Source organism: Triticum dicoccoides, chromosome 2A, assembly GCF_002162155.2.
Source record: "Triticum dicoccoides isolate Atlit2015 ecotype Zavitan chromosome 2A, WEW_v2.0, whole genome shotgun sequence".
Classification (NCBI taxonomy): domain Eukaryota; kingdom Viridiplantae; phylum Streptophyta; class Magnoliopsida; order Poales; family Poaceae; genus Triticum; species Triticum dicoccoides.
In genome coordinates, this window is record NC_041382.1 from 111497165 (window position 1) to 111509636 (window position 12472).

General features: G+C 42.4%; 2 protein-coding genes and 1 non-coding gene across 3 annotated transcripts; 1 reads left to right on the forward strand and 2 right to left on the reverse strand.

Annotated features, from left to right (window-relative positions):
- Positions 1–2230: 2230 nt before the first annotated feature.
- LOC119353692 (integrin-linked protein kinase 1-like) lies at positions 2231–6899 on the forward strand. The gene is made up of 11 exons (XM_037620344.1): positions 2231–2596; positions 3150–3224; positions 3875–3991; positions 4549–4643; positions 4860–4980; positions 5064–5143; positions 5858–5917; positions 5992–6113; positions 6199–6284; positions 6378–6493; positions 6587–6899. The coding sequence occupies exons 1-11, from the start codon at positions 2246–2248 to the stop codon at positions 6714–6716; spliced, it is 1353 nt and encodes a 450-aa protein (XP_037476241.1). The 5' UTR covers positions 2231–2245; the 3' UTR covers positions 6717–6899.
- A 1600-nt stretch (positions 6900–8499) lies between these two features.
- On the reverse strand, positions 8500–8619 carry LOC119359830. Its single transcript, XR_005172680.1, has one exon. It is a non-coding gene; the product is annotated as a U5 spliceosomal RNA (small nuclear RNA).
- A 659-nt stretch (positions 8620–9278) lies between these two features.
- On the reverse strand, positions 9279–12242 carry LOC119353693 (transmembrane emp24 domain-containing protein p24delta9-like). The gene is made up of 4 exons (XM_037620345.1): positions 11881–12242; positions 11569–11778; positions 9895–9971; positions 9279–9690 (listed from the first exon to the last, which is right to left on the reverse strand). The coding sequence occupies exons 1-4, from the start codon at positions 12133–12135 to the stop codon at positions 9546–9548; spliced, it is 687 nt and encodes a 228-aa protein (XP_037476242.1). The 5' UTR covers positions 12136–12242; the 3' UTR covers positions 9279–9545.
- Positions 12243–12472: the final 230 nt, after the last annotated feature.

Consider the following 12472-nt stretch of genomic DNA (forward strand, 5'->3'; position numbering starts at 1 on the left):
TGATTGCATGAGTGTCTCATGGCTTAATAGTCGTTCAGGCACGTGCAGTTTTTAGGAATGAAGTCAGGAGAATAGCTTCTTCTGGGGTTGAGGTTTCAACAGGTTGATTTCAACCGAGGGATGATGGTGAAGTGGCCATATCTATCGTAAGACGTGTGGGGTAAAATTAAAAGTTGATACCTTGGTCTGCTGAACTTTTACGCATCTAGAGAAATTTTGTATCATATACTAAGATGAGAAATTGTATTCTTCAATTCCTGACATTTAACAGTGAACTGAGATGTTCTAGCATGGACTACAAACTAATATCAGCTTGTTTGGGTATAGTGAAAGGAACTTTGCTAAATGCAGTTGCAGGACCATGAGATGTCGGCGTTGCATCATGGACACACCAAGGTCCCAGCCAAGTCAGTGATGCTGCCCCAACTACCGTTTTCTTCAGCTTGAGGAAGCTGCGGCAGCCTGACCCATTTCTGCATATTACCGGCCTATCCGACCTGCTGCTAGGCAACTACTACTACTACCGTTGGATAGGTGAACCCTGCAACTCTCTCCTTCATGTTCTTCCCTTGTTGTTATCCAATTGCTCTTGATAATTTAATGATTCAACCAAATTTCATTGCAAAGCATACTGGACAGGGCTTTTCTTCTTTCAATGCAGTGTTAATTTGCGTTAAGTTGGAAATCCATTTATAATTCTTGTTGTTATAATTACACAAGTATTCTCTCATATTATATATATTTCATTAACTAATGTTCATACAGAACACCATCTCAGCAACTAGACCTGATATAGTAGTAAGTTCTGATATTAGATGCAACAACATTGACATTGATAAATTGATCATGTTTTTAGTAGGACAATAAACTTGTCTAGCATTTCGTTATGAATTATGAATTGTAGGCTCTCGGAATAGATGTATCCACTCCCTAAATTATTCTCGGCTTGGAACAAAAAGATTTTCCAAAGTTTGGAAATTGATGTCAAAACAACTGTACAAGCTATTCTTGAGGACCTGATTCTGTGGGCTCACCGCCTAAAGACGGAAGTCCTAAAGGAACACGCGGGTTGTGGCGTGACTTCCTCTCCTCACGAATTTTGTGACCCTGTGAACTCTACCCTTATTGAAATATATTCAGGTGGGGAGCCTTTCCTCCCGGTAACCATTTAAAAAAAATCTCCGTGTGGTTCCTGAATCATACATCCTGACATGCATTGGCAATCATTATTCAACAGAATGCCTTTTTACTAAATATAGACAACTGAATGGATTAATGGCATGCCTAGTGTCTTTTGGCATATGTAACGTGGGGAAGAAAATCAGTGTCTTTTGATAGGGATGGTAACCTGATTGTATGCACTTCGCAATTTTCTTTTGGCTTCCTGCTATTGCGTTTTAAGTTGTCTGCTAATACTTTTAAGGCTCTCTTACACACAATGTCAGATGCTATCTTGGGTACGACTGAGTAATCTCGGCTATACTTCAACCCAGACATTAACAAAGCAAATAACTTGATTATAAGGTAAATTCATGATTACCAATGCCTAGCTATGTTTTGATCTTGACTAACAGAAAGGTCAAAGGGTGCAATGTGCAGGTTCAGAGAGCTCCTGGCACTTTCTCCGACCAAAGAAGTCTTTCAAGCCAGATTTTTTTTCAAGATAACAATAAAACATGGGAGCATCCCTGTCCATGGATGGAACAGTACTCGAGATATAGAGTGTTATTGTCTTACATTTCTCAATATCCCTAGCTTTATTATCAGTATTCTGATCATCATTATATTTTGTTGGTACACAATTATAGTTTGTTTATTTTATTGATCTATTTTCTTCCTAGGATGATTGCGGATTGTTTTCACATGATGATACGCTTACTAGTTATGGCCAAATCGGTCAATTTGTGGCAGCTGTTTTCGTTTTCCACGCGAGGGCGAGGCGGGGACATCGCTGACACGGAACGTTCCCCCGCCCGGTGGGCGGCCGCTCCAGGCTGGCGCACAAGTGGGCCGCGCCGCGTCGGTCAAGCGATTGCGGAAAGAATTACTGGTTAACGCGGGCGCCATTTCCATATCAGATCGGATCCCACTCCATCGCTGGACGCGATCACGCGCGCCGAGGGACACAGAATCCGCCCCGCTCCTCAATACTCGGACTCCACGGCCAGCGTCCGTCCGTCCGTCGCAGGGAGAGAGAGAGAGACAGGGAGGGCGGGGGAGGGAGGCCAGATTCGGCGGGCGGGAGATGAGCGGGGCGGAGGAGGAGGCGGCGCATGCGGCCGGCCGGGGCGGGGGCAGCGGGGGCGGGGGCGGGGGCGGGTCGTCGGGGAGCGGCGGCGGCGAGGGCCACCCGCGCCGGCGGTTCGACGACAAGAGCCTGGTGGCGCGCACGTCGCTCATCCTCTGGCACACGCACCAGAACGACGCGGCCGCCGTGCGCAAGCTGCTCGACGAGGACGGCACGCTCGTCAGCGCCCGCGACTACGACAGCCGCACGCCGCTCCACGTCGCCGCGCTCCACGGCTGGCAGGACGTCGCCGAGTGCCTCCTCGCCAAGGGCGCCGACGTCAACGCGCTCGACCGCTGGCAGAACACGGTGAGGCGATCCTTCCTCCTCCCCCCTTCCGCCTCGTCTGGTCGCTCCGCTTGTTGGTTGGATTCGGGTCATGATGCGGTCCGGGCTTCTTCGCGTGCTGAAATCGTTCGGGTTTGGCATTTGTGTTGAGCTCATATTGGCCCGTATTCCGATTGGATTTGGTTTCTTCCGTCATGAATTGAATTCGTCCTGATGATTATTCTCGAGGGAAAAACGATGAGCGTGAGCGTCTTGTTTGCACTTGAGCTTTTCATTCGTCTGATGTCGCTCGTGCCACCATCTGCCTTTGGGTACTTGGTTGGGAGCTCCGGCTGTGCTCCACGAAATTAGGATTACCACTGCGAATTGGCGGGGCTTGTCCTATATGATTAGTTGTTCAAATGCATCTGCAACGAGTTCGCTGTTGAATGCATATTTGCTTCGGAGGTTCTAGTTCCTGCTTGGTTATGTTTATGCTGCATGGTCGTGACTGTATGCTGCTTTTCATTCCAATTTCTAGTATTGTGATATTTGTCATAATTGCTCACGATGCTAACCTTTGGTTGATTTACAGCCACTTGCTGATGCAGAGGGTGCAAAGAGGCATGCTATGACCGAACTGCTCAAGAAGCATGGCGGGTTGACATTCGTAAGTAGCCATTCACTCGGGTTCGTTTCAATAGATTGTCTTGCTTATTCATTGCAAAGCTGTAGCGATGCTTAGTTTCAAACATTAGCTCAACATTTCTAAATTTGTAACATGGCACCAGGTAATTTCACCAGCAACTGTATGGTATGTAATTAGTGGGTGCGTTCCCCATATATTGCTCTGCAGCTGTCTTTGTCATGTTTCTGAATTTGTATCCAGGGCACCTGGTCCCAAATATTGTTACCAGAAGTAGAAGTGGAGTCTTTGGATGTGTCAGTGTTGTTTGTGGAAAATGTTAGATGAGGTACAATGGATGATTCCGGTATCTTGCTGCTTTACACATGCGCATCAGTCAGAAATTGATGTTTGTAGAACAGACGTGTCATTGTTGATTAGGAGATCATAGTGGATAATACTAAGGATGTGTTTCAGAGGTTTACTTGTCTATTTTCGTTTAATGGGTAGTTCTGGTGCACCTTTCAAGCGTGACCAAATCAATTATGCTCTACATAGTTGGAATAAATGTTATGTTTGGGTAAGAGCTGTTTAATAATCATCGAGACATCATTTGATGCTTATAGTTGTCACCAGCCTTTAATCATGCTCTGAAATCTGATACGCTGGATTCCTCTGATTCATTTTTGCTGCAGGGGAAAACTGGAAGCCACTTTGAAGCAAAGTCAATTCCACCTCCCCTAACAAAAAAGGCTGACTGGGAGATTAACCCACTTGAATTAGATTTCACAAAAGCAGTAATGATCGGAAAGGTCAGTATTCTCGAATTATCTCTTGGTTATGTGCAACTATTAATCTGTTATATCTCCAATGTTTATGTGATGCAAAGCAGTCTTAGTTAAGCATTGCAATTGTTATCAAGGCAAACTGAGACTGTTGTGATTTCAAGCTCGATTTAATGCTAGTTGTTAGTTAACTAATGGACCTCGCATTTCTCATGATTACAAAATGTCCATGGCTCGCATTTTGAAGTTTATCCAGTTGGGTAGCATTTGGCTTGTTATTACCGTAGTGAGCAAGGTGGAACTATGACCCATAATTTTTCCATCGGTTAACTCATTAGTTGTATATTTGGTATGTCAAATTAGATAGAGGCAATAAACTTACTGTTTAGTTCCGGTCGTTTTACATGCTGACAGAATAATGGATGTTAAACATATTTCGGCGGTAAAAAAATCATTTTAGATATTTGATTGAAAGTAAGCTCGGTGTAATACTAGGAAGATAATGGGCATATATTGTCTACATTTCCATAATAAACGTGTGCTTTGCTCCTCATTTAGTTCATTAAACCTGCTAACCACTGCAGGGTTCTTTTGGTGAAATCCTGAAAGCAAATTGGCGAGGAACACCAATTGCTGTCAAACGCATTCTTCCATCATTATCCAACGATAGACTGGTTATGTAAGTAAAGTTTATTCACATAATCACCAAGACTCCCACATTTTGGACCCAGTTGCCAGCTTTCTAGTACTCCAGCTGATTGGCTAGGACTAGCCTCTTGCATTTCTATATGGTTAACTAATGTTCTGTTCAAGGTGTGACTGGACACCTTATAACCTTTTGCCGCATGTTTTATCTCATGGAATATTTCCTTACCAGCTACTTTCCGGTTTGCAGCCAAGATTTTAAGCATGAAGTCAACTTGCTAATTAAGCTGAGGCATCCAAATATTGTACAGTTCCTTGGAGCAGTCACAGAAACCAAGCCTTTGATGCTAGTTACTGAGTTCCTCCGAGGAGTACGCAATCTGTTTTGGAAGTCAACTACCCTGTGATGTGGACTCTATGGCACTCACTAATGTTGTACTAAATGCATTTCCAGGGTGATCTTCATCAATATCTCAAGGAGAAAGGCTCCCTCTCCCCACTTACTGCCGTTAACTTCGCATTGGACATCGCAAGGTATTCTCATCTTTATGTGCTTAGCTCTTACTACTCCCTCCGTTCCTAAATATAAGTCTTTTTAGAAATTTCAATAAGGACTACATACGGATGTGTATAGACATATTTTAGAGTGTAGATTCACTCATTTTGCTCCGTATGTAGTCCGCATTAGAATCTCTAAAAAGACTTGTATTTAGGAATGGAGGAAGTGTATACTACATAATCTGGATAAATATGATTGACACTTCTGCAAGATTAACTGTATCCTTCTCTTGGAAAATTAACTACCTATGCCCTTGAATATATAGTTTTCGACAATCTTATTATGGTTCATATGTTAGATCATTTTAATCTATATAATGCATTTATAGTGAACACTGATTCTCTTATGCGCCTCTCGTTCATCTGTAAGATACTCGCTAATCAGAATTGACTCTTAATTTTGCTGTCAACAAATTCATCCAAGTGATCAGTAATAGTAAACTGTTGGTACTAGTTATAGTGGCATGGTCTCTTTATATCTATTTGAACTGCAATGTGGGTTTATACTAACACCACCTCCTTGAATTATCACACACAGTATCCTTTCTTATTCTTTGGGTTATTCTTTGGAAATAAGTACTTTGCATGATAGGTTCTAGCTCTCCATATGAATAATCACTTGATCTGGTGATCTGTTTTTAATCATAGAAATAAAATGATTCATGTGTTTCTCTTGATTATCTTCTGCAGGGGCATGGCCTATCTTCATAACGAGCCTAATGTTATCATTCATCGGGACTTAAAGCCAAGGTATGATGCCTTTACCTGTTTTTGCTAATGCGAGCAACTTCATATCTGGTCTAACCTATTATGTCAATCCCCAGAAATATTCTTTTAGTTAATACTGCTGCCAACCACTTGAAAGTTGGAGATTTCGGTCTTAGCAAGATTATCAAATCTCAGCATGCCAATGATGTATACAAGATGACCGGAGAGACCGGAAGCTGTAAGTCCCCATAAGTTATTTGATTTTTCTTTCCTCTCTTATACTTATCCTCACTAGTTGGCTTGATAATTGTTCAAAAATATAGATCGGTACATGGCTCCTGAAGTTTTCAAGCACCGGAAATATGACAAGAAAGTTGATATTTTCTCCTTTGCCATGATACTTTATGAGGTAATTTTCCATCTAAACTTAGAATCCAGCAACGTGTCATATTGTATGATCATGCCTGTTCAAAATGACAGTAAATGTTACTTTCGATTGTAGATGCTGGAAGGGGATTCACCTTTTTCCAGTTATGAACCTTATGAGGCTGCTAAGTATGTATCAGACGGGCATCGCCCAACTTTCCGTTCAAAAGGACATACCGCTGAGCTGAAAGAGTAAGTGCAAGCTAAACAGTACCCTCTTAATATTCTGCTGTTGCCATGTTCATGTAAGTCTCCAGTGTTGTAACATGGTTTTCCTAATTGTAGATTGACTGAGGTATGTTGGGCTGCGGATGTCAATTTGAGACCATCTTTCCTAGAGATACTCAAGAGGCTGGAGAAGATCAAGGAAAGCTTGGCATCCCACGATCACCACTGGCATTTATTCTCACAATAGCAATGCATATATTCGTTACGAGCAATTTAAACTACAGGTGTTGTTGTGAATCTGAATTGATTTACTTGGGAAATTGGTGCCGATTGTGTACAGATTAGATGGGTCAAAAAATGTCCACTGAAACGACAAAAACTCTGCTGCTTTTCTTTCTGCTAAAGCTGATATATTCTTGTTTTCCCCATATCATTATTGCTTTTAGCTAATTCTGAAAGCTTGGAGAGTTATTGAGCCCATAGTTCTACAGCATATATCAAAATAGATAACCCACCCTTTACCATTTATCAGAGGTTTACATTCCTTGAAATTGCTTCAGAAGACCGTAGAGCTCTTATTTGTAAATGTACACTCTGTAGAGAAATACCAACTTTCAACTTTTTTTAATCTGGATAACTGAAAGATGATTTTGAGATTTTGCATAAACCAATTGCGTTCTCATCGTCACTGCCAAAGTAGCCAATTTTTTTTTGCTTCAACACATGCACGGGCAAGATTGGCACCATCATGAAAATAACACAGTTTTTTTTTTCTGAGGGGGGCACAGTTTTATTTGAGTAGTTTCCTCTGCAACGTTCTTTTTGTGTGATTTTCAATAGAAAAGAAAAACATTACGTTGTTTTCTGGATTTTACCTCAAAAAGTTGTTCCTGAGCGTCAGTCATTTTAAAATACCTGTTCTTTTAGGCCTCACCCGGCACCCTAGTCTTCAACAGAAAAAAAAACTGAAATACTCCCTCCGTCCCATAATATAAGAGCGTTTTTTACACTAGTTATGGGACAGAGGGAGTAATAAATTTCTATGCATAACTTTTCTATCATCACAAAAGAAAACATTACTTTGTAAAGATATGGCTCAAGGTCTACATGAAGTACCATGACAAGATTGTTGTGACATTGAATCAGTATTCAACGCAAAAATTGAGCTGGTGATCTTGTAAATAAAGCATGTATGAATCGATCATGTCTTTTCTTATGCTAAACCTAAGCAAAAGAAAAAGAGGTCCAAGAGACAGACCCGAATAAAGAAGAAATAGTAATCTTTGACGAATTAGGATTAAGCAGTGCAGCACCAACAAGAACACATTCAAATTCCTGAAATAGCACACAATTCTCACAGGAGTGGCCAACCATGACGGTGTACAAAATGCAACATTTATAACAAAACCAAAACTCAAACATATATTTTGAGAAGAGTGACAGAACCTGCAAAGTTGCAACATAGAAGCAACACGACCAGGCTTGAAAATTTAAAACCAATGAATTTATCAAATCAGAATAGTTGGGGCTTTTCACGGAGAAACAGGCTCAGAGTTGGCTCACCACTGTAAATATTTCATTTGAATTGTTTTAGCTGGGAGAATTTCACTAAAAATGTAACTCCGAAATGCAGAGTGTTTATCATCTCAAATCTCAAAAAGAGGAGGCGCACAAGCTTTGAAAATTTTAAACCAACTGATTTATCAAATCAAAATTCAGATTAGTTGTGGCTTTCTCACAGAGAAACACGATCCTAGAGTTGCTCACCACAGTTAATATTTCATTTCACATGTTTGAGATGAAGAAATTCATCAAAAAAGTAACTCTGAAATGTTTATCATGTCAAAACGAGGAAGCACAAGCTGAATTCAAATTTAAATTCAGTATTGGTGGGGTCTACTCACAGGAAGAAGACACCCTTCAATAATTAGCAGCACAAAATTTAAATCAAGGATTGGTGGGGTCTACTCTCAGGGAGAAGACATCCTTCAGAAATTAGCAGCATAAACTTTAAATTAAGGACTTGTGGGGCCTTCTCACAAGTAGAAGACACCCTTCAAAAATTAGCGTATGCTGCTTAGTGTGGCGTGCACACGGTATTCTTTAGTAAAAGGCGAAAGAATAGTTCGCTTTGTGCTCACCACGCAGCTGCGTGCCTTTCACTGCTCCCACTACGCCCTCTTATATAGCCGAGCTCCCTCCCCTCTCTTCCTCAGCCAGGCGAGGTGGGACTAAACGAAACGCGGCTGGCTCCGCCTCCTCCACTCCCGTCGCACATGCTTCACCAGCAAAGCCCACAGAACAACAGAAGACAATATGGGCCAACCAGGTGATCAGCCCACCCCAGAGGCAACAATAGCCCAGCCCAACAGGCCCGTCGCCTCACACTTCTGCAACTCCTTTTGAGTGCGGAACAGACACACACAAAAAAGAGTGCGGCACACCCATCAGAATTTTTATTTTTTTTCGAAACGGAGGCAAAAGATTTGCCTCATCAATTAATTAAGAAGAAGAGAATTGCCCAGTTAATTAACGGAAAACCGGGCGAAAACCGATACATATAGACCACATGCGGACTACTCGCTAAGAACCAAACTCCATAACCCCACTATCAACCCATCAGAATTTGATCCGTTCCTCAAAAAAAAAAAATTGCGACACATTCCTTCCTAGGTCGTGTGAGCACCATGTAAAATCGGGTGATTCTTTATTCTGCTATTGTGAACCCGGGAAACAATTTGTATTATTTGGTCACTACAACATTACTCACGAGTCATAACAGTAGCGACGATGTGGCTCTACTCAGCTCTAGAAAAAGAAAACAATGTCACTCTACGTTACATCATATGAAACCATCAACAGAAACATTTCAGCCCTGTTCAAGAAAAAAGGGGAAACATTTTACAACTGTATTTGATCGGGCAGAAGATAGGGCACAGAAAGGCATTTCACAAGTATGATGATCGACGGTTTCTTTCTTACTGATGGTTCGAGTATTCGCTTGGAAACATAGGTTAACAGCTGGCAGAAACAATATACCCTAATTCGCAACGATTTGTTTGTGATCATGGGGGAACTACAGCAGCTTCTTTCTCTCGAAAAAGGTCTTCAGATGCCACAGCTGCAGCCCTGCCACGGATAAGCAGATGCCGAGCGAGAGGAAACTCAGCCACCCCATCCTCGAGCTTGTCTGCCTGTTGATGTTCTGCATTTCCTCCTCCCTGCACGAATGACAGGTCAAAAAAACTTAAACTTGGTTTCAGAATGACGTCACTAGTTACCACGGAATAAAATTTTGCCAGCGCCAAAGAAAAAAAACTACGCGGATGAATGACAGGCCAAAAACTTGATCTGAGAGTTAGCTGCGGTAAGTATATCATCAAATAAAGTTTTACCAGTGCTAGAAACAATAGGCAGTATTGTACCTTTCACGTAGATAAAACATTTCTTCATGGATAGATTTGATGGTATCCTCTAGCTTCTTCAGCTCTAGTTCCATCATCTGCAACAAGAATAGAAATGCATGAACAGGCTGATCCTACGACGAAACAATATAGGATAGTACTACTGCAGCCATATACTGCAGTAAATCACTGTATATTACAGCCAAATACTAATTTAATAATCTATAACATGTCTTGGAAGATCTATGTATTTTTAATAGTAATAATTGGTGATGTACAACATGTTACTGGCTGTTCTCTCAAGATGTATAGGCATGACAAACAAAATGGTGACTTAACAATGTTAATGTGTTTTGTTCATATTAAGACCATACTCACAGAACCAGATATATTTTTGGGGCTTATTTTATGACTTTATGAGCAGTGTTCAAAAGCTACTACGAACCCCTATTGTGCCTACTGTTTAAGAACCAACACTAGCTGACACAATGATACACGTTACCAGCAATGATATGTCGATGTGCAATTATTATATGGACAATGTTGCAGATAAGCTACCAAACACCCAATTTCTGAGAGATAAAAGAATCAGCGGGCACTGAGTCTCTTTTCTGCATTCCTTTTCCTTTTTATGTGAAAATATGTGCTTATGATGAAGAGTCGATGAAAAATGGCTGCATGTCAAAATTAAAGATTGTCCAAAACATAAAGCCTTTGTTCAGTGAGAATCTGACTCTAAATCATACCTTACATTGTGCGCAAATGATGTTCACAATCCAAGTACAATAACATACAAAACCAAGTAAAAAAAAGCCTAACAGAACATTAAAAAGTCAATGTTGTAACCTAATTCATATACATACTCTTGTACAAGTATCAAAGTGAGCAAATCAGAACACAATAGTTAGCTTAATTTAACTAACCACAGCACTATTCAGCATCTTCTCCAGACACACTAATATGCAATAAAGGATTGGCTTGCAAGAACTGTCTCATATGCTTAAACTCCTTGAATCAAAAATTGAAACAACACAGATGCATACTCGAATCAACTCAGGCCTAGAAGGGACCAACATACCACCTCACAGGCGGATCGCTCAACATAAAGTAGAAAAGCCAGAAGTGAATTGATTGCAGGTGTGCTCAAAATGACTAGTGTCTACACATACCACAGAAAATTGCATCGCAACCCACTCAAGCAAACAAGCAAACTAAGAAACTCAACCTAAAAGTATATAAATGACAAAAATTACAAGAGATAACGGTTTCCACACCGAGATAATAACAGACGCTGCAAGCCTACCCTGTTCTCTTTAAATTTCAGCATACCCTAGAACTGAATAACTCAATCAAAGTTACAAAATCTACCAGTCCTAGAGACATACACACGTAAATTGCTCTCGAACAGACAAACTTGCAAACAACTCTGTCAATGACATGACCCCCGAACAACCCATCATAATAACCCAACAACGCGCGCAAACTCACAATTTATTTCACATCCAAGCACCCACGTGGGTGACAGGCAGAGTCTATAATTCCCTGCTGCTAGGCGCAAGTTGCAAATTCAATAGAATGAATCACTAGCCAAAACTATATTATCTACAGGGCAATTCAGCCATATGAAACAACACATTAGTTGAAATTTGAGCACAAACTGAAGTAAGCAGCCCAAGGGCGAATCGAAACACTCACATCGACCTTGCCTTTCTTGGCGACGTTGGACCAGTCCTTGGCCATGACGCCGCTCTTCCAGTCGAACTCGAAGGTGACGGTGACGGGCGGCTTGTGGTCAGGCGCCCAGAAGCAGGCCAGGTAGTCCCCGGCCTCCACCGCCGTGAAGGCGAAGTGCCCCGACTGCACGTTCTCGGAGTAGTGCATGCTGTTCCCGTACGGCGACGTCACCTGCGTCGACCCAATCGCACAAATCAGCGAAATCAACAGATCGCCGCGGTTTGCCCCAAACCCAATCGCGGGCCGCACGACGACGATCGATTAAGTACTTACCCTGAGGGAGACGCGGTGCGACTCGGGGAGCTGGGCGTCGGGGTAGCTGGAGTCGGGGGCGACGACGCTGTACTTGCCGACGGCCATGGAGTCGACCTTGATCTCGTCGGAGATGCACTTGGTGTGGCCGGACTCGAGGTCGAACCGGAGGGCGCGCGCCGACGGGGAGGCCGCGAAGAGGACGGCGGCCAGGAGGAGGAGCGTGGAGGGGGGCAGCCATCTGGAGGCGGGGGATCCGGGGCGCCGCGCGGCCATGGCCGGAGATCGGAGCGGGAGTCGAAGCGCGAGGCAAGGTCCGCGGACGAAGTCACGAGGTGGTGTTGGGCGTTTGGCTGACTGGGATGGGGATGGGGGAGGAGGGGAGAGGCTTGTTGAGGTTTGTGACGTCCAAGTGACTAAAAGTTGTACTAGCCCTATCAATCTTTTATTAGCTGATATTTAGTGATCAATTTCCCTAAAAAAACTGAGAATAATTTTCATAGTACTCGAACTATGAGATCGCTTCGTGCATTAACATTGTTGAACGTTGAGACAGCAGGAGATTATAAGAGTATAAGTTAGTTGATTGATTGCCAATTTGATCTTCTCAAGG

Coding starts and splice junctions, on each gene's coding strand:
- LOC119353692 (XM_037620344.1), top strand. CDS start 2,246: ATGAGCGGGGCGGAGGAGGAGGCGGCGCATGCGGCCGGCCGGGGCGGG. Junction 5,144..5,857: donor TTCGCATTGGACATCGCAAG/GTATTCTCATCT, acceptor TATCTTCTGCAG/GGGCATGGCCTATCTTCATA. Junction 6,494..6,586: donor CATACCGCTGAGCTGAAAGA/GTAAGTGCAAGC, acceptor TCCTAATTGTAG/ATTGACTGAGGTATGTTGGG.
- LOC119353693 (XM_037620345.1), bottom strand. CDS start 12,135: ATGGCCGCGCGGCGCCCCGGATCCCCCGCCTCCAGATGGCTGCCCCCC. Junction 11,779..11,880: donor CGCACCGCGTCTCCCTCAGG/GTAAGTACTTAA, acceptor GGGTCGACGCAG/GTGACGTCGCCGTACGGGAA. Junction 9,691..9,894: donor ATGTTTTATCTACGTGAAAG/GTACAATACTGC, acceptor TCATTCGTGCAG/GGAGGAGGAAATGCAGAACA.